The sequence below is a fragment of the Rhinatrema bivittatum genome, chromosome 7 (assembly GCF_901001135.1).
Source record: "Rhinatrema bivittatum chromosome 7, aRhiBiv1.1, whole genome shotgun sequence".
Taxonomy (NCBI): Eukaryota; Metazoa; Chordata; class Amphibia; order Gymnophiona; family Rhinatrematidae; genus Rhinatrema; species Rhinatrema bivittatum.
In genome coordinates, this window is record NC_042621.1 from 43363799 (window position 1) to 43391311 (window position 27513).

A 27513-nucleotide genomic window follows, 5' to 3' on the forward strand; every position below is an offset into this window, starting at 1 on the left:
CTACAGCATCGGGGGGGGGGGGGTCAGAGGAGCTCTTCCCTATTCGCGCGGGAGTGTCGGCCATCTTGCTTCGGCCCGTGAACTGGTGCGGCTGCCGGTGGAAGATGGCGCCTTGCCCCCCCTTCTCTCTCCCCCCACCCGTTTTCCCCGCGCCCGTTTCCGGCGGGCGCCTTGCCCCCCCCCACCCCGTTTTTCCCTGCCGCCGATTCTGGCGGGGGGGGGGGGGGGGGGGGAGACTCGGAGTGTCGGCCATCTTGATTTCGGCCCGCGAACTCGCGCGGGTCCCGGTGGAAGTTGGCGCCTTGCCCCCCGCTTTCCCCACGACCGTTTCCGGCGGGGGGGGGGGGGGAACACCTCTGAGGGGGGGGGGGGGCAGCGCCCCTGTCTGCCATCTTGAATTCGGCTCTCTAAGTCGCGCGGGTACAGGTGGAAGATGGCGCCTTGCCCTCCGCGCTTCCCGGCAGCGCCCCCTGGGGAGGTTTAGTTCCAGTGAGGATTTTCGGCCTCCGGTTCTTTTTTCTTTCTGATGACTTTGCGTTGTTGCTGCGCACGGTCCTTACGCAGGGCCATAGGCATAGGTCGGAGGTCGGTTCGAGGGCTCACAGGTGGTTCAGTGTCTTCAGCAGCAGAATGTCCAGGGGTTTTGGGCCTCCCACGTGATTCCTCCCAGGAGCGACTATCCCCGGGGGGGGGGTTCCGCGAGGTGCCCCACAGGACACGGATAGTGGATCTTCCGCCTCTAATGACGTGGATTCCCACGAGGAGTCCCCGCGGGGGACCGAGGAGATGCCAGGGGGCGGTTCCACCCCGCCCGGAGTGGGCAAAGTGGTGCAAGCCGTGGAAGGCGCTGATCCTAAAGTGGTCCGCCTCTTCCACAGCGAGGAACTGGCCACGCTTATCCCAGCGATCCTCAGGGAGCTGGGGATCGAGGCTCCGCCGGGGGTCGCCCGGCACTTTTAGGTCTCTGGCCCTGCCGTTTTTTCATCACCGGATATCCTGTTTATGGAATGGAATACACCGGAGTTAGGCCTGAAGGTGACCAAGGCCATGGACACGCTTTCTCCTCTGGCGGAGGAGGCGTTGCAGCTGCTAAGGATCCCGAAGGTGGACGCGGCGGTTTCGGTGGTCACCAAACGGTCGACGATCCCTGTCACAGGAGCCACGGCCCTCAGCAATATACAGGACTGGAATCTGGAAGTACAACTCAAGAAGATCTTTGAGGTATCGGCTCTGGGAGTCCGGGCCGCCATTTGTACTAACTTTGCTATGAAAGCCAGTTCGCGTCTGACTCTGGTCCGCCAGGCAAAGGCTGGTTTTCTGAAGAGGAAGCCTCACAGGAGGACCGCTTAGACGCGGCGAGAGCGGATGGAGCAGATGCGCTCCACGATCTCCTGCGGACTTCTGCGAGGTCCTTGGTCGTGGCTGTCTCCGCGCGTCGTCTCTTTTGGCTTCATATCTGGGCGGCGGATGGCTCCTCCACGGCTCACCTTGGCTCGCTTCCGTTTCAGGGAAAGCTGGTGTTCGGTAAGGAATTGGATGATTTGCTGCTTTTCCTGGGGGACAACAGGGTTTTAAATTGCCTGCGGACAGGTCTAGGTTCCGGTCCGCCGTTTCCAGTAGGCCCTGTTGTTCGTGGAAGCAGGGAGTCGCGTCCTCAGAGATTTCGGGTTCCCCATACCGGTCGTCCAGTGGTCGTAGTTCTTTTGTGGGCAAAGATCCGGAAGACAGGGGGGGAACCCCGTCGGGAGCGGGGTCCAAGGCCTCGCACTGAGATGAGGTTGACCCATTCCTCGCCTCCACCCCAGGCCGTATTTTCCAACGTCGGGGCGAGGTTGCCGTTACTTTCGAGGAATGGGTCAAGGTCAAGTCGGATCTCTGGGTCCGCGCCGTGATAAGACACGGTTATGCTTAGATGTTGCTCGAATCCCATCGGACAGATTCCTGGTGTCGCTCTGCAAACATCCAGAGTACATGGCGGCCGTGCTAGGGACCCTCGGGCGCCTGGAAAGACTGAGAGACATTTCACCTATTCCGGTCCGGCAGCAGGGCACGGACCGTTACTCGATTTGCTTCATCGTTCCATAGTAAGGCGGCACGTCCAGACAGTTTTGGAAGCTGAAAGCGGTGAACAGGTGCCTTTGCGTCCCACACTTCACAATGGAGATCTTTCGCTCAGTAAATTGCCTCGGTGCGGCCCGGCGAATACCTGGCCTCGCTAGTTCTCCCGGACGCGTACCCCCACGTGGCTATCCAGCCATCTTTCAACAGTTTCTCAGGTTTGCATCCTGGGGAGACTTTATCGGTTCCGCTGGACGACTGGTTGGTCCGGGCCAAGTCTGAGAGCCGGTGTCGGATAGCCTTGGACAGGGTCCTCCAGCTGCTGCAGTCCCTGGGCTGGGTCGTCAACTTCTGCATGAGTATCTCGTTCCCTTCCAGAGAGCCGGCTTCGACACGAAACGGGGCCGGGGGTTCCCGTCCAGGGGCACGCGCGCTAGCTGCTGTCTCAAGTCCAACGGTTATGGTCTCTTCAGCTACCGCTGATTTGCGATTCCCTGATGGTTTTGGGATCTATGGCGTCAACGCTCACATTGCTCCTCTGGGCGTTCGATCATCTACATCCTTTTCAAGCCTCTGTGCTATCCCGTTGGGAGCCAGTATCGGAGGAATTCCACCAGGCGAGGACAGCCTACAATGGTGGCTAGTGTCGGATCGCCTGACTTGCGCTGGGATCCCTGTTAGTTCCCGTCTGGACGGTAGGGACCTCGGACGCCAGCCTCTCCGGATGGGGAGCGGTTTACCTAGGCAAGTCGGTGCAGGGCCACCAGTCGGTGCGGGGCCGGTGGTCCTCGACTTAAGCGCAGTGGTCCATCGGTCAGCTAGAGACCAGAGCGGCTCGCCTAGCGCTGCAGTCCTTCCTGCCGTTGTTACGGGAAAAGGCAGTGCGAATATGGTCAGACACGGCGACCACCGTAGCCTGCATCCCTCGCCAAGGCGGGACAAGGAGTCCACTAATAGCGGAGGAGGCGCAGTTGTTGATAGGCTGGACGGAACGTCATCTCAGCTACATCGCAGCGTCTCCCATTGCCGGAGTCGACAATGCCCAGGCGGTTTTCTCCGTCGTCATCACCTGGATACCGGAGGATGGGACCTGGCGGAGGACGCCTTCATGCTCATCGGCCGGACGTGGGGAGTTCCCCACATGGATCGGAGGCCCACGTGGCACGTTGCAGAGGCCCCATACTTTTACAGCCGACGCTGAGAGCGGGAGACCGAAGGCGTTGACGCTTTGGCTCCTCCCTGGCCGCCAGTCGGGTTGCGGTCCGTGGTTCCGCCGTGGCCGATGATAGGCAAGATCCTCCGACGCATAGAGCTGCACTTCCGGGCCCCGTCTGTTTGGAGGATGCGGATCCTGTTTGGAGGATGCGGATCCCTTTTGGCTCGCGGCATGGTTTGCGAGAAGGCTCCCTTGTAATGGAAGGGTTACGCGGAGGTTACGCGGATGCGGTGGTAGCCACGCTGTTGCGGTCCTGGAAGCGGTCTACGTCTTGGCGTATGTCCCAGTCTGGGTGTTTTTGAAGACTGGGGCGTGAAGCGTGGGGTGGTTCCCACGTCAGCTTCCGTCTTCACTATCCTCGCTTTTCTCCAGGCTGATCGTGTCACAGGACTGGCGTGCAGCTCCCGACGAGTACAGGTTACGGCGCTTGGTTGCTTGCGAGGTATGGCTCCGGGGGTTTTCCCTGGCCCTGCACCGGGGGTTTTCCCGGTTTCTTCAGGAAGCGAAGCATCTCCGTCCTCCATTGCGTCATCCCTGTCCGTCCCGGAGCTTTCTCGGGTTCTCTCTTCCTTATGCTCGGCGCCGTTTGAGCCCTTGGAGCGGTCATCTTTGGCTGATCTCACGGTGAGGACCGTATTCCTGGTGGAGATAGCTCACGATGACGACTGTATTCCTGGTGGAGATAGCTTCGGCACGGTGTGTTTAAGAGCTGCAGGCTCTCCCCGGGGGGAAGCCAAGGTGCCGCAGGGTCCCGCGCGATGATCGTCCGCTGGCTCAAAGAGACCATTGGCTCAGCGTACGTGGTACTGGGCCAGCCGTTCCCGTGGGTCTCAGAGCTCGCTCGACACGTTCCCACACTGTGTCTTGGGCGGAATCTTCTCAGGTGTCTGGGGCAGCATCTTCTCAGGTGTCGCCTCAGGTGCTTTGCAGGGTGGCTGCCTAGGAGTCGTTCCACTCCCTCCTTAGACACTACTGGCTGGATGTTCAGGCTACTGATCCGGGGTATTTGGAGTGAGGGTACTCTGAGCGGGACTCTCTGCTTCCCACCCTCGGTAAGTTGGCTCTGGTACATCCCAGGTGTCCTGGACTGATCCTGGTACGTACAGGGAAAGGAAAATTAGTTTCTTACCTGATAATTTTCGTTCCTGTAGTACCAAGGATCAGTCCAGGATCCCGCCCGCAGTGCTGCGCTATCGTAACGAAGAGTCCGCTCATTGTTGTTTTCAGTATTCTGCCCCTTGGTTCTTCGCTCTCCCGGTTGGGGAGTCTGGTCCCTGTAGGGGTGTTGGAGTTGTTTTCGTTTACTTACATGTTTGTATGGTTAGCTCTGGTTGTTTTATGGATTTTCTACTTTGACATTACGTATGACTGAGGGGCTGTGACTGGCACAGGGGCATATATGGCTCCGCCCACAAGTTTTAGTCTGTCTCCATCTACTGGTGCGGAGTCACAACCCAGGTGTCCTGGACTGATCCTTGGTACTACAGGAACGAAAATTATCAGGTAAGAAACTAATTTTCCTTTCTACTAGGGCCCAGGCAGTATCCCGGGCAGAAGCCAAACTGCTGTCGCCCGCTGAGATCTGTCGAGTGGCGACATGGTCTTCCCTACACACCTTCTCCAGGTTCTTTTTTTTTTTTTTTTTTTTTTTAATAATTTTTTATTTATGCTGATTTTTACAATCTTGCAAAGAAGAAAAAGAAACATTTTAATTACAGATTCTCAATTTTCAAATATTTCAGTAACATTTCTAAGAAAATATATTATTAGTCTGTAATAATAAAAATAAAAATAAAGAATAAGAAAACTCCAGGTTAGAAAAAAGAAATTTGAGCGGTCAAAGGAAAACAGGAAAGCCTTTTACAATTGAAAAAGAAGACTTGTCCTAGATATATAATATATATTTACTGCTTCGTTCCTATTGCTAATTTCAAGGGGGTTCAGAATCAAGAAATTTTCTCAACTGTGTTATTTCGAAATAAACATATTTTTGACCATTTCTCCAAACTTCACACCTACATGGGTATTTCACAATCATTTTCCCACCCTTACGTTCCACATCTGTTCTTAATTCTAGGAATTTTTTTCTCCTTAATTGTGTCATTCTGGAAAGATCTGGGTAAACCCAGATCTTTCCACCGTGGAAGTTTTCTGTTCTTTTTTTCATAAATAGTCTGAAAACAGCATCTCTGTCTACTGCAAAAACAAAGCTAACATGTAATGTTGTTCTAATTTCAATTTTAGAATCTAACGTGACCTCTAATGTATCCGATAGATTTAATGATGCACCTTCAACTTTATTCCCTTCTGCGATATTACTCTTATTTTCAACATAGTATATTTTAGATATAGTGGGCATTGATTTTTCAGGCCACTTCAATATATGTGTTAAATACTCCTTAAACATATCTAAAGGTGGAATTAAATTAAGCCTTGGAAAGTTCAATACTCTTAAGTTTAGATATTTTTGTTGATTTTCAATCATTTCTAGTCTTTTATTATGTAATATCTCAGTTTTTGTAAACCTTTGGTGACAGGTTTCAAGTGCCTCCAATCTTAATTCCATCACTTGTTTTTCTTTATCCATTTTTCCTATTGAAGATTCTAAATTTTTTGATTGAAGGTTCGCTTCCATATTTTGCTGTGTTAATTTTACTATTGCAGTTTCCAGGGATACGATAGCAGACCATAGAGAGTCCAATGTTATTTCATTAGGTTTAATTGGTAATATTTTCAAATCTATTCCCGATTCTTCTTTCCCCTTTTTAGCTAGGTCCTCTCCATTACCTTCATTTATTAAATTGCTTGTGGCGGTGGAGGGGTACATGGAGCACCGGGGCTAAGAGATGTTTCGGTCGGTAGATCAGGCACCCGCTCAGTGCCACCATCTACAATGACCACTTCCTCCGGTTGGAATCTAGGAGTGGATGAGAAAAATGCTGGTATCTGGGATTGAATTGGCTCAGATAGTGGAGAGGATATTGTTGCCTCTCTTATCTTTGCCTTTCTTTTTGTATGCGGCATTTTTTTTTTTTTAATGGAAATATATTGATACCAAGTCTTTCTCTCTCTCCAAAATCTTCTAAGTTTATTAGTTCTATCCTGGACGGGTTGGGAGCGTTAGAAAATTATAAGTAATTATTCACTTTTCGTAATATCCAAGCAAGTCCAGATACTTCTTTATGGCGACACGCGCCGGGACGGCGACAAGCGCCGAGGGAGACTGGGTTTTAAGGACGCCAGTCCCAGGATGATGACGTTGGCGTTGTGGTCCGTGGGCGGCGCTCTGGGGACCGGGAAGCAGGGCTCCTCCACCCCTTCACCGAGCTGGAAATCGTGTGCTCACCAGGCGGTTTTGTAGGTAAAAAATAATCTCTTTTCTCCGCTCCTTCTCCCACCTTCTCCAGGTTCTAACGCCTGGATGTCCAGGTCCGAGAAGATGCAGCCTTCGCAAGGGCAGTACTAAGTGGGCCACGGGCAGCCTCTCGCCCTGTCCGGGAGTAGCTTTTGTACATCCCACTGGTCCTGAGTCCATCTGGCTACATGTAGGAAATGGAGAAATTACTTACCTGATAATTTTGTTTTCCTTAGTGTAGACAGATGGACTCAGCATCCCACCCACGGCTGCCCAGGAGAAGTGCCAAGGAAGAGCCTGAGAAGCGAACCTCGATGCTATACAAATACAGGTAAGCTGATGCCTACCCCTAGCCCAGGGCACCTGCAATTTATTTATTTATTTATTTAACACATTTTTATACCGACCTTCATAGTAAATAAACCATATCGGATCGGTTTACATAAAACAAGGGTATAACAGAAGCAATAAATAAAAGTAATTAACAAGAGAAGAGAATAAGATAAAGTTACATTTAACAAGGAGTAAAAAACTTGGGAAGCTTAAGAGCTGGAAGGAAGTTAAAGGCCAAAAATAATTAAAGAAGCATAGTCCAAAAGGAATTTGGATTAAAGCAAAAGATGCTTTAATCAGTAAGTGCCAGAGTTCTTCGTTTGAATGGTTGTAAGACTTTAAGACTTTAATCTTCTACGTCCAGGTGAGTAAAAAGAAGATTAAGGGGTTGTCTGGAGGATCATCGAAGGCTTGGTGGAATAGCCACGTCTTAAGTTTTTTTCTGAATGTAATGAGACAGGGTTCTAGTCGGAGGCTTGAAGGAATATTGTTCCAAATAGATGGACCTGCTATTGAAAAAGCTCGGTCTTTGGTCAAGGAAAGGCGTGAGGCTTTAGTTGGGGGGTAATTCAAAGTACCTTTATGATTATCTCTAATTGGCCTATTGGAGGAATGAAGTTTGAAGGGTATTTCAAGGCTGAGATGGAGTTGGTGATGGATGGATTTATGTATTAGGGTAATTGCTTTGTAAAGGATTCTGAAATTTACAGGTAGCCAATGTAGGTTTCTGAGGATGGGTGAGATATGATTTCCGCGGCTGGTGTTGGTCAGTAATCTCGCTGCAGCATTTTGAATCATCTGAAGCGGTTTAATGGTCGATTTGGGTAGGCCAAGGAGGAGGGCACTGCAATAGTCAATCTTGGAGAATAACAACGCCTGGAGTACTGTTCTGAAATCTTTGAAAAAAAGAAGTGGCTTGAGTCGTTTCAGAACCTGGAGTCTGTAAAAACAGTCTTTGGATGTAGTATTAACCATTTTCTTAAGGTTTAGTCTATTATCGAGAATTACTCCTAGATCTCTCACCTGCTTATGAGTGATGAATGTGTTGTGAGGGAATGGTATGGGAATATTTTCTTCATTTGCTGAGATGAGGAGGAGCTCCGTCTTTGAAGAGTTAAAGACCAGATTTAATCTATTGAGGAGGTTAGTGATAGATATAAGGCAGTTATTCCAGTGGGAAAGTGCTTTTGAAATAGATTCTGTAATAGGAATAAGAATCTGTACATCGTCTGCATACAGATAATGAATTAAATTAAGGTCAGATAGCAATTGGCAAAGGGGTAGGAGGTAAATATTAAAAAGGGTTGGGGAAAGGGAAGATCCTTGTGGAACTCCTAAATTGGATTTTGTTAATGGCGATTCTTTGTTGTTGATTTTAACTTTGAAGGATCTATTGTAGAGGAAAGATTTGAACCAACTATGGGCAGATCCTGAGATACCAATGTCTGTTAGGCGATCCAGAAGAATGGAGTGGTTGACGGTGTCAAACGCCACGGAGATGTCTAACAGGATTAATAAAAAGGAGTAGCCTTTGTCAAGACCCATTATAATATGATCTGTAAGTGAGATAAGGAGGGTTTCCGTGCTGCGTGCTTTGCGGAAGCCATATTGTGAGGGGTGTAGGATATTTTGATCTTCCAGGTATTCTGAAAGCTGGGTGTTTACCAGCTTTTCTGTTATTTTGGCTAAAAATGGCAAATTAGAGATGGGTCTGAAGTTGGCAGGTACATTAGGGTCTAGATTGTGTTTCTTGAGAAGGGGTTTGAGTGACGCAGTTTTTAGGCTGTCAGGGTAACTTCCTTGGGTTAAAAAGCAATTTATGATACTTGTTAAAGGTTTTGCGATCGTATTTGGAATGAGAAGCAGGAGATTTGAAGGAATATTATCTGCAGGATGGCTAGATGGTTTTTGTCTTTTTAGAAGGGATTCAATCTCTTTAACAGAAATTGATTCGAAGCTTTCAAGTTTGGCTCCCTTGCTTGATTGAGGATTCTTGTCTGAGGTGAGAGGTAGAGTATTTGGTGGAAGAAGGGCGAGCGTATTCAGGATCTTTTGTTGAAAGAATAAAGCAAGTTCATTAGCCTTAGATAGAGCTTGTTCGTCTGGGATGGGTGGAGGAGTTGATTTTGTGATTTGAGTGACGTATGCAAATAGGGCTTGGGCATCGTATTGAAAATGATGAATTTTGTTGGCGTAGAATTCTCTTTTTGTTAGTAGAATAGAGGTCCTATAATGAAGTAGAAAGCCTTTGTATTTAGACAAGGTAGTTGAGTTGGGTGTTTTTCGCCAAATATTTTCTCTGTGGAGTAGCTCCTGTTTCATCTGTTTTAATTTAGGGGTAAACCAGGGTTGATTACCTTTTTTTGTAGGATTGATTGTTTTAGAGACTGTTGGACACCATTTGTTAGCAACTGTTTCAGTGATCTTGTGCCAGGAAGTTAGGGCTGAGTCAGGATTCGAAAGGTCTAGATTCGTGAGTTCCTTAGACAGCTGATCACTAAGTATTTCCGATGGGCAAGGTTTTCTGAATTGAATAGTAGAAAGGAGATGAGAAGTGTGAGTCTGTTTATCTATGGAAAAGGAGGATTCTATCAAGAAATGGTCTGACCAGGGGATTGGTGTGCAAGATGGTACTGAAGTGCAGGAGAAATTAGAATTGATGAAAATTAAGTCCAGAGTGTGTCCTGCTTTATGCGTAGGACTATTAATGATCTGCGTGAATCCCATAGCATTGAGGGAGGTGAGGAGCGCTTCGCAGTTTGAGGAGCGAGGTATAACATCAGTGTGAAGATTGAAGTCGCCTAAAATCATAGATGGGAGGTCTAAATTGATATGTTTCACTATGGATTCTATGAGTGATGAAGGGTCCGTTTCTAAAACTCCAGGAGGAGCGTAGACTAGTAGAATTTGTAGTTGTTTTGATTTGACTAGTCCCAATTCTAATTTAGAGTCAGACTTGATGGTATGAGTGGATAGTTTGAGTTCTTTTTTGGTGGCTAAGAGAAGGCCACCTCCTCTTTTTTTGTGTCTGTAGAAGGAGAAGATGTCATAGCTATGAATAGGAAGTTGATTGATTAGAGCAGTATCAGTATCTTTTAGCCAGGTTTCTGTAATAGCACAGATATCTGGATTTGAATCCTGGAGATAATCGTTGAGGATGTGTGTTTTTTTTGTTAAGGATTGAGCGTTGAAAAGGGTTACTGAAAGTAGTGTGAGGCCTAGTAGTTGATTTAGAGGTGAGGTCATGATTGGAATAATTCTTTTTTGTATGTTGTGGGAGGAGATAATTATGGAGCTTCTCCTTTGGTATTGAATGATTGGGATATTATAGGTATGCATGAGATTGGTTGTAGAGACTAGAAGCTGGGGATGTTGTAAATTAGAAGAAAGCTGGACAAATCCAGGTAGAATGCAGATAGAAGAAAAAGCTGGGTGAATGTAAATAAAAACTTTTTCTTTTATAGAATCAATTAGTGAAATTCCTCTGTAGGATCTGATGAAGTCTCTGGCTATTCCACGGATTCTCAGGTGAAGCTGACGTGATTAGCGCAGGTGTAGAGTAAGAATTGGGTGGAGCTATCTAGCAGTGGATTCAGAGGATCTGTATCTGGTGGATCGAGATTGAGGGTAGATGTGGCTGAATTTTGATGTATGAGGTCTGAGGATTCGTAAAGTTGCTGAAGATACTGTTGTGCTGATAGGGTTGAAATAGATAGTCGGCTGATGAGGAACCGAAGATCCTGGGGTAGATTCGGGGCTCCCTCGGGGCTGAGCCGAAGGGGCGAGACAAAGGGGCAAGCCCCTTTGTCGCGCTCCTTCGGCGCGCGGCGCCTGAGATGACTGAGATTTAAAGGTGCTGCTAGTCTACTAGTCTTGGTGTGATTGGTTGCCTTGCAGCCGTCTGCTGGTTGGCCGGTTCTCGGTGGGGGGCGGGCTTCGGCCGCGAGGGGAGCGGGCCTGGATCGGTGCTTCGTTTGGTCGCCCTGTCGGCGGAGGCCCCGTCCGGGTAAGAGGTTTTAAAGAGGCCTTACCCCGATGGGTCGCCGGCGCCGATTGCGCAGGCCTTGCAGCTGGAGCGGCAGCAGCTCTTCCCAGGTAAGCGGAGCAAAGAGGGCGATTCGCGGCTTCCTATTTAATTTTAAAAGGCCGTCTGACCTTGTCTGATTGGCTGCCTTGCAGCCGTCTGCTGGTTGGCCGGTTCTCGGTGGGGGGCGGGCCTGGATCGGTGCTTCGTTTGGTCGCGCTGTCGGCGGAGGCCCCGTCCGGGTAAGAGGTTTTAAAGAGGCCTTACCCCGATGGGTCGCCGGCGCCGATTGCGCAGGCCTTGCAGCTGGAGCGGCAGCAGCTCTTCCCAGGTAAGCGGAGCAAAGAGGGCGATTCGCGGCTTCCTATTTAATTTTAAAAGGCCGTCTGACCTTGTCTGATTGGCTGCCTTGCAGCCGTCTGCTGGTTGGCCGGTTTTCGGTGGGGGACGGGCTTTGGCCGCGAGGGGAGCTGGCCTGGATCGGTGCTTCGTTTGGTCGCACTGTCGGCTGAGGCCCCGTCCGGGTAAGAGGTTTTAAAGAGGCCTTACCCCGATGGGTCGCCGGCGCCGATTGCGCAGGCCTTGCAGCTGGAGCGGCAGCAGCTCTTCTCAGGTAAGCGGAGCAAAGAGGGCGATTCGCGGCTTCCTATTTAATTTTAAAAGGCCGTCTGACCTTGTCTGATTGGCTGCCTTGCAGCCGTCTGCTGGTTGGCCGGTTCTCGGTGGGGGGCGGGCTTCGGCCGCGAGGGGAGCGGGCCTGGATCGGTGCTTCGTTTGGTCGCGCTGTCGGCGGAGGCCCCGTCCGGGTAAGAGGTTTTAAAGAGGCCTATACGACTGGTGTTGGCATTATGTTGGTTAAGTGCACTGGCGGTCTCCAGTTTGAATCAAGTTTGTTTTAGTTAGCCGATATATATTTATTTTATTTATTTATTTGTTTTTGTATACAGACATTTGATCGAGATATCACATCGGTTCACATAAAAACTGAACAGTAAATAAGACAGGGGTTGCTTATTTTTACAGTATAACTTAGAACAGTTATATATGTCCACAATGGCTTTTTGAGGATACTGAGGAGCTAAGGTCACCGCAGGGGTATATCTAGGGTGACGTCAGCTTTGAAATCTGACTCAGTCTCCCATCTGCTAGCAGAACAACACATAACCCACTGGTCCTGAGTGTCTACACTAAGGAAAACGAAATTATCAGGTAAGTAATTTTTCCATAATGTTAAACAAACTTGATTATTTCTATATAACTTGTACCCAGTTACAACGGCCATTCTAACCCTTCCCTCCTTGGCTTGTGCCCCTGGAGACATATCCTCAGTGCAAGAGGATACTACATCACCTTGAGGGCAGGTCCTGGCTACAGGATTGCTTCCTGCTTCATCAAGCTGATGCTCTCCTTCCAAGTGACCAAGGCAGCACCGAGACTGCCAAATTGGAGGTGGGACTTCTCTACTATGTCCCTGAAGGTCTCCTGTATAAATCTGTCTCCCTTAGCTCCTCCAGAGATCAGACTCGTTCTCTGAGGGCTAGGAACTCTTTTCTCCTAGTGCGCACATACGATTTCTGATCAGCTGGTGTGGCACTCAGTGCAAAAAAACTGGAAAGTCTCCCTTTCGCTGGTGAATTATTGAATTAAAATTTCTAAGGGAGTAGGGATGTAAAGCTAATTTAAAGTACTTTTAGTCTATTGATTTATTTTATATTTGCCTGTCAATGACCCTCAAAACGAAGTTAGTGTACTTATAATTACCTAGTTACCCACCTTATTGACTCTTGTTTTGAATTAAATTCCTTTGGCATTAAATTTTATAGTAAGGAGCTTTGAGGCACGTGCTTCTGGTCATCTTCTGCTACAAGGGATACGGGGCCTCTGGCAGCTGGGGCTGAGGAGCCTGGATCCCTTGTGGTGACTTGTGCAGTCTACTCCAGGGCCCTGTTGCATAATGTATGCAGATGAGTCTTCTGATCCTCTTCTGCTGACATGATCTCTTCATAAGTTGCTCCTGCTTTACTTTGTACAAGAACGCCTAAAATACAAAAAATTAATAATCACAAAATACTCCCTTTTTTATTTGACCTTTTTTTTTTTTTTTTTAATTGAAAATGTTTATTGGGCGAAGCAAAATGACAAGTATCAAATAGCGTGAAATAACAATATAAATACACCCAACATTTTTTTTTTTTTTAAATATAAGCAATCCCCTCCCCACAGAGCAATGCAAGCATAAGAATCAGCAAGAACAGAAAAATGCTATACCTTATATATCAAAGCTTTGAAGAAATAGCCATGCCTTATAAGCTAAAAACTATAAAGTACAAAAATGCAAAACAGGCTTACATAAAGTAAATGCATAAATAAAATTAAATAGAATTTTAAAAAAATGAAGACATGAATGAAAGAGTAACACCCACCCGGTAGTCAAAAATCCAGACATTCTAGAGCAACAAATTATTATGCCTGGAGCCTCAACCAGCTTATAAAAGGATCCCAGATGGCCTTGAAAGAAGTCAATCTATTGTGTTTCATAGCTGTGAGAAGGGCCAGTCGGTAGTATCCCTGAAAGCCATGGATCACCAAAGGAACCCCCGTTGTTTCCAAAAAGTGGCTAACTTGCAACGAGCCACTAAGAAGACCTGTTGAGAAAATCACTGGGAATGCTTATGCAAAATTGAAATGGGGATATTAAGTAAAACATGACAGGGTTCAGCTTTGATCGGCACCTTCAAAAGTTGCATTAGCCACTCAAAAATGTAATTCGAAAAGGTCACCATTTTGCACTGCCACCAAACATGAAAAAATGTACCAAGGCCACCACAATTTCTCCAGCAAGTATTTGCACATGAGGAAATATACGATGTAAACGAACTGGAGTTAAATGCCATTAATACAGTAATTTATAGCAATTCTCTCGCAATGCGGTAGAACTAGAACATTTACTAGCATACTTAAAGACTAAATCCCAGTCCTCAGTGCTCAAGGGTAGCCCCAAATCAAAATCCCAATCTCATAGATGTTTAGTGGATTCAGGTAAACGCCGATTAAGAAGGTTATACACTTTAGAAATTAATCTGCATATAGGACCTGCCTGTTGAGAAAAGGTTTCAAAAAGTGACCTGATCGGCAAAGAGTATCTGCTTGCAGCAGGGAATCTACAAAATGCTTAAGTGGGCATAAACCAAAAAATCTATAGTTTGCAAACCAAACTGATCTTGCAAGGCACCAACAGGCAAAAACTTTCCCTGAGAAAGTAAATGCTCAATGAGGGATATCAGAAGCCAATCAAGATTTAAAAACTGGAGAATGTAATCCAGCTGGGAAAGCAGTGTTGTGAAAAAGATAGGGGAGAGAAAATTAAGAGCTAGAACCAACCAATACCAACCTCCATTGAGACCAAGCTCGCAAGGTCATTTGCAATGATGATGGAAAAACTGCAACTGACCGCCAAGAAGACTTTGGTTGCCAGGGCATAGCAGGTAAAGGTATCTCCCCAACTAAGGCTTCTTCTAGTAAAACCCACTGCTTAACAGCAACCTGCCTATGTCTGTCTATTAGTGCTCTTAGTTAGGAAGCCCCAAAATACCAAAGTAGGTTGGGGACCCCAAGACCTCCTTGTGACTTGGGTTGAAAAAGAGTAAACTGGGCCACCCTAAGGGGGTGGGGGGGGGGGGGGGGCGTCTCATCCAGGTAAAATCAGAAATCTTTTATTTGCCAAGAATGGAGTAAAGCAGAAGGGAAAAAATAGGAAGAGTAGAGAACAAATAAAGAAAACAGGGAAGATATTCATTTTAATGTCTATACAGCCCAGCCAAGAAAACATATCCCTGGACCACCTCCCCAAATCCCGATCTATTGCCCTTAGATGAGGACCCAGAAGAACTCCCAAATATTTAGGGGCACGTTTAGCCCATATAAAAGGGAATAACCGTTTAAGCTTGCCCACCTCAAGATCAGCCACATTGATATTCAAGATTGCGGATTGATCAAAATTAACCTTAAAGCCCGAAACTGTACTAAATCTACTCAGTTCATCAACACCTTTTAGGGAATTAGCAGGATCAGTTAGTGTGAGCAAAATATCATCCGCAAAAAGGGAAGATTTAAAATGAAGATCACCCAGCCTGTTACCCGCAATTTGTGGAGAAGAGTGGACCCTAGTAGTAAAGGGTTCTAAGTGCAAGGGATAACGGGAACCCCTTTCTTGTGCCCCTCCCTATATAGAAACAATCCACATATCCTCCATTCATTTTAACTCTAGCCTGGAGCTAGTCATAAAGCTTCATTAACCATTGAAGGAAAAAGGATCCAAAACACATTTTCTTCAAAATTTTAAATAAGAAGGACCAATTGACTAAGTCAGATGTTTTTTCCACAGCAATAGATAATACAGAAGGAATATGTTCTCTTTGAGCCCAACCAATGAGATCCACAAGTTTACAGACATTGTCAACTGCCATACAACCAGGGATAAACCCCACTTGGTCAGTGTACTAACGAAGGCAGGATCTTATTCAGCCTCTCTGCAAGGACTCACACCAAGATTTTTTCAGGTCTAAGTTGTTCAGCGAGATGGGCCAATAAGATCTGCAATGTGTAGGATCTCTGCCTAGTTTAACTGTAATGGTTATTTCTGCTATGTTGGACAAAGTAGGTAAAGAACCCCCTTCCCTTAGATAATTGTAGACAGTCAATGACATATGTGGGAGTATTGTTTTGTAAACCCCCTCAAGAATCCATCCAGGCCCAGAGAAGTTTCCCGTTTTCACCTGCTTAATCACATTTAAAACCTCAGGCGTGCTATTGGGATTATCCAAATAAGCCTGCTGTTCCAAAGAGAGCATAGACAATGATAGCGAACCAAGGTAGTCATCAATCTCAAGGTCTTCAATATTCTCATCTTTGCTATATAAAGTCACATAAAAGTGGGTAAAGTACCCCCAAATATGAGAGGAAGTGGACATTATATTCCCCTGAGATTTTTTAACTTTAGCTATAGAGCTTTGAGAATTAAAAGCCTTCAAGCGTCTAGCAAGAAGAAGCCCAGCTTTATTCCCTCCCTCATAAAAAAAACTGCTTAAGAATTTCCAATTTATGAGTCAGGGAGGCATCAACAAGTGACTGAAGCTCAGATCTAGCAAAAGATAATTGTTTATACACAGAGGGAGACAGGCTGGTCATATGTAGCCTAGAAAGATGAGCTATCTGGGCCAAGAGTGAAGACCTATGTTTTTCTCGCTCCCTTTTACAAAAAGATGCTTGAGAAATAAGATCCCCTAGGCACCATCTTAAAACACTCCCAAACTGTAGCAGGGGAAGTTTTGGCTGGAGAGTTTGTTGAAATCTCCTTGAAGTTGTTTACCCAGAAAGAGAGAAAAGGACTCCTCCTTCAATAAACTTTCATTGAGCCACCAGAAGCAGAGACTCTTATCCACATCTTGAAAGCAAACATCCACTCAAAGAGGTGCATGGTCAGACCATGAAATATTCCCCCATCTCTGCTCCCAGTACATGATTCTGTATATTTTTATCAATAAGAAAATAATTGATACGGGAGTAAGTCCTGTGGGAGGAGGAGTAAAAAGTATAGGTGTGAGATTTGGGGTTACACTGCCTCCAAAAATCAACCAGACAGCATTGTAACGTAAGAGGATAGTAGCTTTCTCGTCCTCTGTAAGGAGGCAGGGGAAGAAAAAGAATTACCCAAGCCCAGGTTCCTAGTGAAATTAAAATCTCCACTTATAATTATGGCACCTTCTGCATAAGAACCTAAGAAATTGCCATGCTGGGTCAGACCAAGGGTCCATCAAGCCCAGCACCCTGTTTCCAACAGAGGCCAATCCAGGTTACAAGAACCTGACAATTACCCAAACATTAAGAAGATCCCATGCTACTAATGCAATTAATAGCAGTGGCTATTCCCTAAGAGCACTTGATCAATAGCCATTAATGGACTTCTCCTCCAAGAACTTATCCAAACCTTTGAACCCAGCTACACTAACTGCACTAACCACATCCTCTGGCAACAAATTCCAGAGCTTTATTGTGCATTGAGTGAAAAAGAATTTTCTCATATTAGTCTTAAATGTGCTATTTTCTAACTTCATGGAATGCCACCTAGTCCTTCTATTATTCGAAAGTATAAATAACCGATTCACATCTACTCGTTCAAGACCTCTCATGATCTTAAAGACCTCTATCATATCCCCCCCTCAGCCGTCTCTTCTCCAAGCTCAACAGCCCTAACCTATTTAGCCTTTCCTCATAGGGGAGCTGTTCCATCCCCTTTATCATTTTGGTTGCCCTTCTCTGTACCTTCTCCATCGTAACTATATCTTTTTTGAGATGCGGCGACCAGAATTCTACACAGTATTCAAGGTGCGGTCTCACCATGGAGCGATTTTAGAGGCATTATGACATTTTCCATTTTATTAACCATTCCCTTCCTAATAATTCCTAACATTTTGTTTGCTTTATTTATTTATTTATTTATTTTTAATTTTTATATACCGAAGTTCTTGTATCAGATACAAATCACTCCGGTTTACATAAAACAGTGAGATGCCCAAACGGAAGGGACTTTACATATAACTATAAGACAACGGGCTTTACATATAACTATAAAACTATAATAACAACGTACAACTGGAACATGGTAAAGAGATAGTTACAAGAGAAGGAAAAGCTTTTGATATCAATATCATATAATAGTGATAAATAACAATGGGTATGGTAGATTTGAAAATAAGCTAAAATAAATAAAGGTAAAAGTAATGCATTAAAACAGTATAAATGCGAAAGTAATAAGCGCAGTATATACAATAAAGCATATTATCTTAATGGGGGAACATGTGGAAGCGTTGATTTGATTGATAACTCTGTTGTATATTACGCGAGAATGCGAGCATGTGACTGCTGCAGCACACTGAGTCGACGATTTTAAAGTATTATCCACTATGATGCCTAGATCTTTTTCCTGGATGGTAGCTCCTAATATGGAACCTAACATTGTGTAACTACAGCAAGGGTTATTTTTCCCTATATGCAACACCTTGCACTTGTCCACATTAAATTTCATCTGCTATTTGGATACCCAATCTTCCAGTCTTGCAAGGTCCTCCTGTAATGTATCACAATCCACTTGTGATTTAACTACTCTGAATAATTTTGTATCATCCACAAATTTGATAACCTCACTCGTCGTATACCTTTCCAGATCATTTATATATATTTATTGAAAAGCACCGGTCCAAGTACAGATCCCTGAGGCACTCCACTGTTTACCCTTTTCCACTGAGAAAATTGACCATTTAATCCTACTCTGTTTCCTGTCTTTTAACCAGTTTGTAATCCACGAAAGGACATCACTTCCTATCCCATGACTTTTTTTTAGTTTTCTTAGAAACCTCTTATGAGGGACTTTGTCAAATGTCTTCTGAAAATCCAAATACACTACATCTACCGGTTCACCTTTATCCACATGTTTTATTAACCCCTTCAAAAAAGTGAAGCAGATTTGTTAGGCAAGACTTCCCTTGGGTAAATCCATGTTGACTGTGTTCCATTAAACCATGTCTTTCTATATGGTTCTCTACAATTCTGATCTTGAGAATAGTTTCTACTATTTTTCCCGGCACTGAAGTCAGGCTCACTGGTCTATAGTTACCTGGATCGCCCCGGAGCCTTTTTTAAATATTGGGGTTACATTGGCCACCCTCCAGTCTTCAGGTACAATGGATGATTTTAATGATAGGTTACAAACTTTAACTAATAGATCAGAAATTTCATATTTTAGTTCCTTCAGTACCTAGGATGCATACCATCCAGTCCAGGTGATTTGCTACTCTTTAGTTTGTCAATCTGGCCTACTACATCTTCCAGGTTCACAGTGATTTCGTTCAGTTCATCGGATTCATCACCCCTGAAAACCATCTCCGGAACTGGTATCTCCCCAACATCCTCATTAGTAAACACGGATGCAATAGCAGAGTAGCCAAAGTCTTTTAAAAAAGATTGGTCTGAATTAGGAAAATATACAAAAACCAAAGTGCAGATATCTTTCCCCACTCTAATCTTGACAAATAAAAACCGCCCTTTAGAACCTGCAAGTTGAAAATGCAACTCAAAAACCAAGAAATGAGAGAATAGTATACCCACCCTAGCGTATTTAGACCCCAAGGAGCTGGCACCTAGAAATTTGTGAGGAAAGACGGTGAATGCTCATGGTGCTTGCGTAAGTGGATTTCCTGAATCAATGCAACCGTCACCTTCTGAGAAACAAGTTCCTGACCTAACAGCGCTTCAAGGGGGGTGTTAAGACCCTGAACATTCATGGAAAAAATTCTAAGTGCCATGAAATGAGGAAAAGTAAGAGAGAGAGCAGAAAAGCGACAAGGCAATATACAGACAAGGCTGTGAGCAAAAAATTGCATATAAACAAATCAGTAAGATGACAAAGTAGGATTAGCAATACTGGATTAAGCACTGCTCTATGATCCCAAAAACCCCCTATCAAACCACCCTTTCCACATGGTGGGTCCCACTCCTTTCTGGGGACCTGAACATCTGCCAATGAAGAACTACCTAAGAGAGAACCCCCCCGTCATACAGAAAAAAGGGAAAAAATTAGCATTGCACCCACTATAATGGAAAACCAAAACGCTTCCAAAGAGCCTAGCATAAGTGCCCTAACAGTTTACAACAGAGTACTTTGAAAAAAGCATATAGTTACACAAATAAACAGCTGGATAGACAACAAAACCAGTCAAAAAAAACTATAGCCGCAATTAAAAAGAGCAGCTCTAGAAAATAAGAGATACAGCAACGACCAGCAATACATCCATAAGCGCCTTCAGCCCTGATCAGACATCGCAGATCTAGAGTCCTCAGAGTGGCACCGTAGCTGACTACCACCCTTGCCAACTCTATGCCATCACGGGTATTTGTCTAGCTTCTGGTCTCAGCTGCCATCTTGGGCAGCTGAAAATTAATATGGAGATTGGCTTGCTGGAACGCCTCTACGGCTTCAGTGACAGTTTTTATACAATGTGTGATTCCTTTGGCAAACTGAAGACCAAACAGGAAGGTCCAATGCTAACGCACCCCTTCCGACCGCAATGATGCCATCACCTCTCGGAGCTCATACCGCTTGCGCAGCGTAGAAGGTGCCAGATCATTAAAAATAGACAGGGAGTCTCCTTCCCATTGTCATTCAACCTTCTTTCTTACAGTTTCATAAATTTAAAGATTTTTGCACAAAACTGTAAATACAAGATTGTCATGAAGGCGCTTATCCTGTTGAGGGCCCAAAGCTCTGTGAGCTCGCTCACTCTTAATGTTCTGAGAAGTAGAAAGCAATTCCGAAGAGTCCGAACCTCCGTGAGTAAGTATATGTGTGCAGATATTCAGCGTGGTAGTCTCGGCATCAGCATATGCGGACGTTTCGGGGACTCCACGAATGCGTAAGCTACACCACCTTGAACAGTTTAATAAATCCTCAATTTTATACATTTAAAAAGATATAGTCGAAGCGCACTTGATTTTGTTGCGTGGTAAGCACATTAATAGCAGTGCCATGTCCATGGACCCACATGTCGATCTCGACTACTTTAGCCCTGAGCGCCAACATATCCTCACGGCCCTCAGCAATAGAAGTGAGAAGCTCTGCCTTATATTGCTTCATATCGGAGCCTAATTTGAGGAACCAACTCTGGATTTCGTCTCTCGATGGCAAGTCCATTGTGCTAAGACTGAGGCTGGTGGGAGGCAAGGATTTCTCACCATCTCTGCTGCCGATGTCCTCCATGGCCTGTTCTCAAGGGAAACATCTGAAGATAGTTTGTAATAAGAAAATTGTTTCAAATCTGCGGTTTTTCCCTTTGTTGCCATCAGTAGGCTTGCAGGAACGATTGAAGAAGAAAAGCGTTCAGATACCAAATGGCTAGCCAAATTTAGCGATGGATACAGTAAATAGAGGTAGGGAGCTCAACACTCATGTGTCCATCTTGGCAGACGTCAGGATAGCACCCCCCCATTTGACCCTCTTTTTAACATTAAATAATTACCAGTAGATTTAATAGAACCAAATATTGCTTTTCCCAGACACTAATCATAAATTCTTTGTCTTGTTCCCATGAGTCACTGGAAGCAGCTGTTTTTGAAACCTTGTCATAAACTAGTTGACATGGAATCAGATCTGATTACATCACATGAAATGGATTGCATTATGTGGCACTACAGCAATAATGACTTGTTCACTCCAGTAAGCACATCTAAACCGTAGTTTACCATCCAGGTTCTCATGTACAAAGTGGAGCATAAAATAAAGGGTAACTAGCAGTTGTGGGGAAAAGAGGGATACAGTTTACATGACTGATTATAAGGATTTAACTAGAACAAAAAGCATATTGATATAACAGGGATTATTATAGCAATTCCCTTTCCTGAACTTACATAATCACTCCAGACAGGGTCTACCCCTTCAGCCCCACTAATACATTGATTTCAGCTGCTGAGAACAGGACTTGGTGGTTCCTTTGTGATGTGGACAGACTGCTGACCATTTTCTGCAATATCTTGCCCTTTGTCTAACATGTAGTTCTTTCCAAAACCTGTGTTCTTCTGTTCATTCATTTCAGGCACGCCACAGTTTTACGGAGGGTGGAAAGAAGATTTTCTTGTCATGGTGTTAGGCCAAGACATTTTTCTAAGTGTGCCACAAATCCTTGGTGAATAAGGCTTCAAAAGCCAGATCTTATAATTACTAGGATGTTTGTTTTTCCTGCACCTTTGGCGGCCTGAGGGTGGGTTTATATTTTAGCTTGCTGTGGGGTAAGGGCAGCTGAAAGATCTGGCCTAGATCTTTTTTTTTTTTTTTATGTTTTTCCTCACTTACGGGCTGATAACAGTACAGTGTGCTCCGGAGCGCACTGTTAACCCTCGATTGGATGCGTGTTTTTGACGAGCTAGCGTTACCCCTTATTCAGTAAGGAGCCGAAAACGTGCGTCCAACCCTCCCCCCCCCCCCCCCCCGAACCTAATAGCACCCGCAACATGCAATGCATGTTGATGGCCCTATTAGGTATTCCCGCGCGATTCAGAAAAGAAAATGTGCAGCCAAGCCGCACATTTTACTTTCAGAAATTAGCGCCTACCCAAAGGTAGGCGCTAATTTCTTTGGGCACCAGGAAAGTGCACAGAAAAGCAGTAAAAACTGCTTTTTTGTGCACCCTCCGCCTTAATATCATGGCTATTAAGTTGGAGGTCCCGAAAGTTACCAAAAGTATAAAAAATAAATAAATTTGAAGTCGGCCCGTGGCGCGTGGGTCGAAAACCGGAAGCTCAATTTTGCCGGCGTCTGGTTTCCGAACCTGTGGCTGTCAGGGGGCTCGAGAACCGACGCAGGAGAGTGGCCTGTGCGTGCGCCAGGCTCGCCCGTGGCCTTTACTGTATCGGCCCGATGGGTAGTACAAAGAAATTAGATTGTATTGATGTAATACTTGCCTTTTCTGTGAGGTAGACATAAAATACTGCATGGAAGGAAATCTCCATCGGACAGAGCCAAATACCCCTTTAAGTAGTTGGAGTGGATTGGCTGCAGCCAGGGCTGGTGCAAGGGACTGTAGTGCCCTAGGCAGACTAATGTAACATCACAACCCCCCCACCCCCCACCTCACCCTGAGTTGAATGTGCCCCTCTGACAGTGGTAGATAGTTATGGTCTCCCTCTTACAGTGCCCTCTCGCTCTCTGTTTGCACAAACCTAGCAAACACTCCATGATTGCTTCCATCCCTCCTCTTTCACATGTTGAAAAAGGTGCCATCATGTCCTCCAGTGGTACCCCGCCCACTGCCACCACCCTAGATGATTGCCTAGTCCTGCCTAATGGTTGCGCCAGCCCTGGCTGCAGTCTGTCTCCAACACAATAAAGAGGAAAGTAGGCCCGCACCTCTCTTTCTTTGTATAGAACTTGAACCCACCCTGGAAAAGAAACATGGGTAGTAGAGGACAGCACATTTACCCTTTCCCACCTGCCCTGGAAGAGAGATCGCTGGCAGTGGACAACACAATCTACTCTCCTCACTTACCGCTTCCTATCGGCCAGACAGGAACATGAGGACAGCAGTGCTGCTGGCGCCTTCTCCCTCATCCCCTGCCACCGCCCCACCGCCTGAATGGTGCAATGTGAATCCTGTGGTTTCAAGCACAATGCTAGGGCCCCAGCAGAGGAGAAAGGAGCACGGGCTGCACACACTGCAAGGCTGCTGTACTCCTGTTTCGCCGATAAGAGCTGGTGCGTAAGGAGGTTCAGGCAGGGGAAGTGGTAGAGGCAGGCAGAATGAACTGGGAATCGTGGGATGGGGAGAAAATAAACTGAGTGAGGGGGGCAGTGAATGAACTGGGGTAATGGGTTTGTGGGGTGTGGGAGGGAATCAACTGGAGTGAAACAGGTTTGGGAGGAGGAGTAAATCTCTGTGAGTGAGGAGTTTGTGGGGGAGCCAGGGTGAGTGAGGGGATCAGGTGGGGAGAAGAAGTAAAAGGGAGAGTGAACTGAGGGTGGGGGAATTGGGTCCATGTGGCGGGGGTGGAGTAAACTAGGATGAATAAGGGATTTGTTGGGGGATAGTGAACCAGGGTGAAGGAGGGTATTGGATAGGGAGAAGAAGTGAAAGTGAGAATGAGGAGGTTGGAAGAAGGGATAAGGGGATGGTGGTGTGATCCTACTACAACATAGCTCAGTTAAGCACTTCCTACACTTCACAGTACTTCCTGTCCTTGGATGGACTCTTGCTACTAGTCTGCAGATATTTTCCATTTACACAGTGAGGGATTTTGTGGATTTGAGGTAAATGTGATTTAACAAGTCTTCCTTTCTTTGCAGCATGCACATGCACATTCGTCAGGATACTTCATAACTCAGGACTCTGCATTTGGAAATCTGATTCTTCCAGTCCTACCTCGACTTGAACCTGAATAAGAGACAGTGCCTCTTAAACTTGAGGAGAACATTCCATGTTTTGCATTTATTGTTAAAATGACTGTCAGTGTTGGGGTGGGAGACTTGGGTTATAGGACTGGGATACTACAGAGGCCATATTCAGAGCCCCTAGGAGGAAGGGAGTCTGGTTGCATGTGTGCTGGATTCTAGAGGGAGTCATGGGCCACAGTCATGTTCTGTTCCTGAGAGGAGAGGCGAGGGGGCTCTGTGGACCTGGACCTGTTCCTGTTGCCTGTCTGCCCTGATCTTATTCCATTTCCTCTCAGGAGCCCTACTGCTGTACTGTAATCAGTTGTAAACATCTACAGTTAGCGCTGAGTTGTTCTCAAAAGGGAATCGTGCCTTCAGGAGTGGCGGGGAGGGCTGGGTGTTAGGTTTGACTGAACAGCTTACTTTCAACTTGGCTGGCAAGTATGGCTTTCTCCTTGTGCGTGGGAGTGTACTTTTTAAAAAAATATTTTTAGTACAGTTTGTGTTTCCACTCCTTACTGAGAGTGGGGGTGGGTCAGTAGGGAATTTATATAAATCAATATACATTGTTTTATGCTGATGCAATAGATAAACTGTGTTGTTTTGGGGTTTTACCCAGAGAAAAGTGTGATTTGAACTGAAATTACATTACAAATACTCCCACAAGGCTGGATCTCTGATTCTTTTAAACAAATATCAAGTGTACAAGAGATTACATATCTTGATCATAATTAGAAACACACAGGCTAGGGTTCACCAGCTTAACTTTCTTTTTTCTTTTTTTTTTTTTTTAATTTTTTATTTATTCATTTTTATTAATTACAAAGCATTTCAATCTTTGTTCAGTATTAAAGAAAATTTTAACTGCTAAAAGCTTAAACATAGGAAATTTCAATCTTAATAATTAGCCCACAAGTTATATGAGAGGCGGAGTACAAATAATAGGAAGCGTTTACATCGTCATAAAGAAAAAGAAAAGAAAAGAAACTAGCCTTAGCCAGGTATTTACTTTCCCATCTTAATTTTGGTTAAGTAATCGGACTAATCATGGGTGATAAAATATCTATCACCCTTCTTTGGGAGCTAAGCCATGCTTTAAGATGTTCCGGCAGGAAATAAACATTTGTGGAATTATTAAACTTTACAACACATCTACATGGGTATCTAAGCTGGAAAGTCGCTCCCAGAGCTCTAATTTCCTGCCTTAATACCAAAAAACCTTTCCTGCGTTCCTGTGTGGCTTTAGCCAGATCTGGGAAGATCTGGACAAATATTTAAGAAGTAATTTCTCATTATTATCCCAATATCCTTCTCATAAATGAATGAAACTAATAAAGTGGCTCATTCCACGATCTCTTTTGCCGATGATTCCAGGAAATTTGTCAGGTTGGCCATATCAAGCTGGATATTCATCCTATTTTCTCTTATTTGCCGGTATGGTAGAAAATAAACTTTATTCAATGCCGGTATTTCTTCCGATGGTATTTGTAGAGTTTCTACAAAATACCTCCGTAGCGTGGTTCTTGGCAGTTCTCCTACAATCTTAGGAAAATTTAAGAGTCTTAAGTTGAATCTTCTAAAACGATTCTCCAACATTTCTATTTTCCTTCCTGGATTGCACAGCTTGACACTTTTTTATCTGGTTTTCCAATACCTGAATTTTCTCCCCATGTTCTTTAATTTTCTTATCGTGGTCTAGAGCCACTAAGTCCATCCTAGAGGAAATTTGGGAAATCTGCGTCATGCAGGTCTGGAGCGCCACATTTTGTTGGGCAACTAGCTCCCAAATTGTGTCCAAGGTTATCACAGGCGGCTTCAATGGGGGCACTATCTTAGATTGCGGTTCTTGAGCACCAACAGGTTTAGAAGTGTCTATTGTTGAAACAGGAATGAAAGTTATCTTACCACTTTCAAATCCTTCCATCCCCTGTGCTCCCGCCTCTCTCCAAGCAGTGCTGCCACTTAGCCCCGATACCTCACTCTCCGCCTCCACCGTCGCAGCTGCGCCCTCCATGGTGTTCTCCGGGCGCAGTCCGCTCGAGTCCTCCAACACAGCCGCAGACGGCAACGAGGACGAAATTGCCTGTGGAACCCTTAACTCCGGAGGGCTGAGCGTTGTTTCCCCAGACGAGGCAGCGGCTTCCTTCGCGTCCCCGTCAGCAGGGATCAGCGTCTCTCCTTTTGGGTAAAGTTGCGCCATTTCTAAGATGGTACGTTGTCCGGCTGGAAGTGAGGGTGTTGAGGGATAGGCCCTCACCTTCCCTTTACGTTTCGGGGGCATTCCAATAAAAACGAAGTAACAATATTGAGGAACGAGCAGGAACAGCAGAAGCGCGCTGCTACCTGGCGGCCATCTTAAACTCCGCCGATCTCCACCAGCTTAACTTTCTAACCAGGACAAGTCCAAGGTGCCGTGCCAGAGCACTTCTCTAACAAGCACAACAGTCACATGGTCACACATCAGTTGTCGTTCAAAGAACCAATAAGAGTTCCATTTTTGGGAATTTGTTTTCCCACAAGGAATTAAATAACTTTTTCAACCATGGCTATGTTAACTTGACTTTTGCAGGCATTAATCATTTCCCTGTACGTACCCGGATCAGTCCAGACTCCTGGTTTTTTGCCTCCCCTCCAGCAGATGGAGACAGATGTTTTGACTGAGCTGCCCTATAGCCTGAGGTGCCACCTGCAGTCCGTCAGTATTTCTCAGTCTCCAGCAGATGGTGGAGGTGCAAAATCCTGCAGTCTGAGATACATAAAAAAAAAGAAAGAAGACCAGCAAGTTACTGGATTAGACTTCTAGCCTCCTAGGGGGTTGTCAGGTCCTGGTGGACAACCCCCCTGCTATTTGAGGCAGGCGAGCAGCAGATCGGGGACCCTGTAAGCTCTGCACCAGGGAGCGGCACATCTCTCAGGTAGGCGAGGATTTCGGTCCTCCTTCAGCTCTTGCTCCCATGCCACTGGCGGGGGGGCTTTTCTCTTTATTCTCCCTGCGGTTTCTTGCATTTTCCCCGGTTCTTCGATGCCGCATGGTGTGGCGCGTGCGGAGACACGCATGTGCATCGTTCGTGCGCCAGCCTCTGTTCCAGATGCTTCCGAGGTGGGGAGGTTACCTCGGGGAAATCATTGGGGAACCAGGCACTCAAATAAAAAAAAAAAAAAGAGGACTGGAAGTCTGCAACTTGTTAGGTGCTGACACAGAGAAGTTTTAACGGACTCTGCCCTATACCACCTAGAGTCTGTCAGTATTTCTCTGTCTCCAGCAGATGGTGGAGGTGCAAATCCCTTCAGTCTGGATTAGATAGTATTTCTCTTTAGAATTTGATTGGTTTTTCAGACTTAGTTTATTGAGGAACTTAGTTTTTGTGTTTTTTTTCTAAGACTTTCCAGTTTTAAAAAAAAGAAGAAAACAGGAGCCTTTGAAGCCTCCCAGGGGGTTGTCAGGTCCTGGTGGGGCCATCCCCCCTGGTAACAGAGGCTGAGGAGCAGAGGGTTGAGGACCCAGAAACCTGCCCTCCGCAACGACTGAGGGTGATACCGGGGAGCAAGGTTCA

At 45.7% G+C, this 27513-nt stretch overlaps 1 protein-coding gene across 1 annotated transcript in view; it reads left to right on the top strand.

Moving 5' to 3' along the window:
• The window catches only part of INIP (INTS3 and NABP interacting protein), a 64523-nt gene extending 39898 nt beyond the window's left edge, over nucleotides 1–24625 (top strand). Inside the window, exon 4 of the mRNA XM_029608287.1 lies at nucleotides 23873–24625. Within this exon, the coding sequence (XP_029464147.1) occupies nucleotides 23873–23968 (96 nt within the window). The 3' untranslated portion in view covers nucleotides 23969–24625. The remainder of the gene's footprint in view (nucleotides 1–23872) is intronic.
• Nucleotides 24626–27513: the final 2888 nt, after the last annotated feature.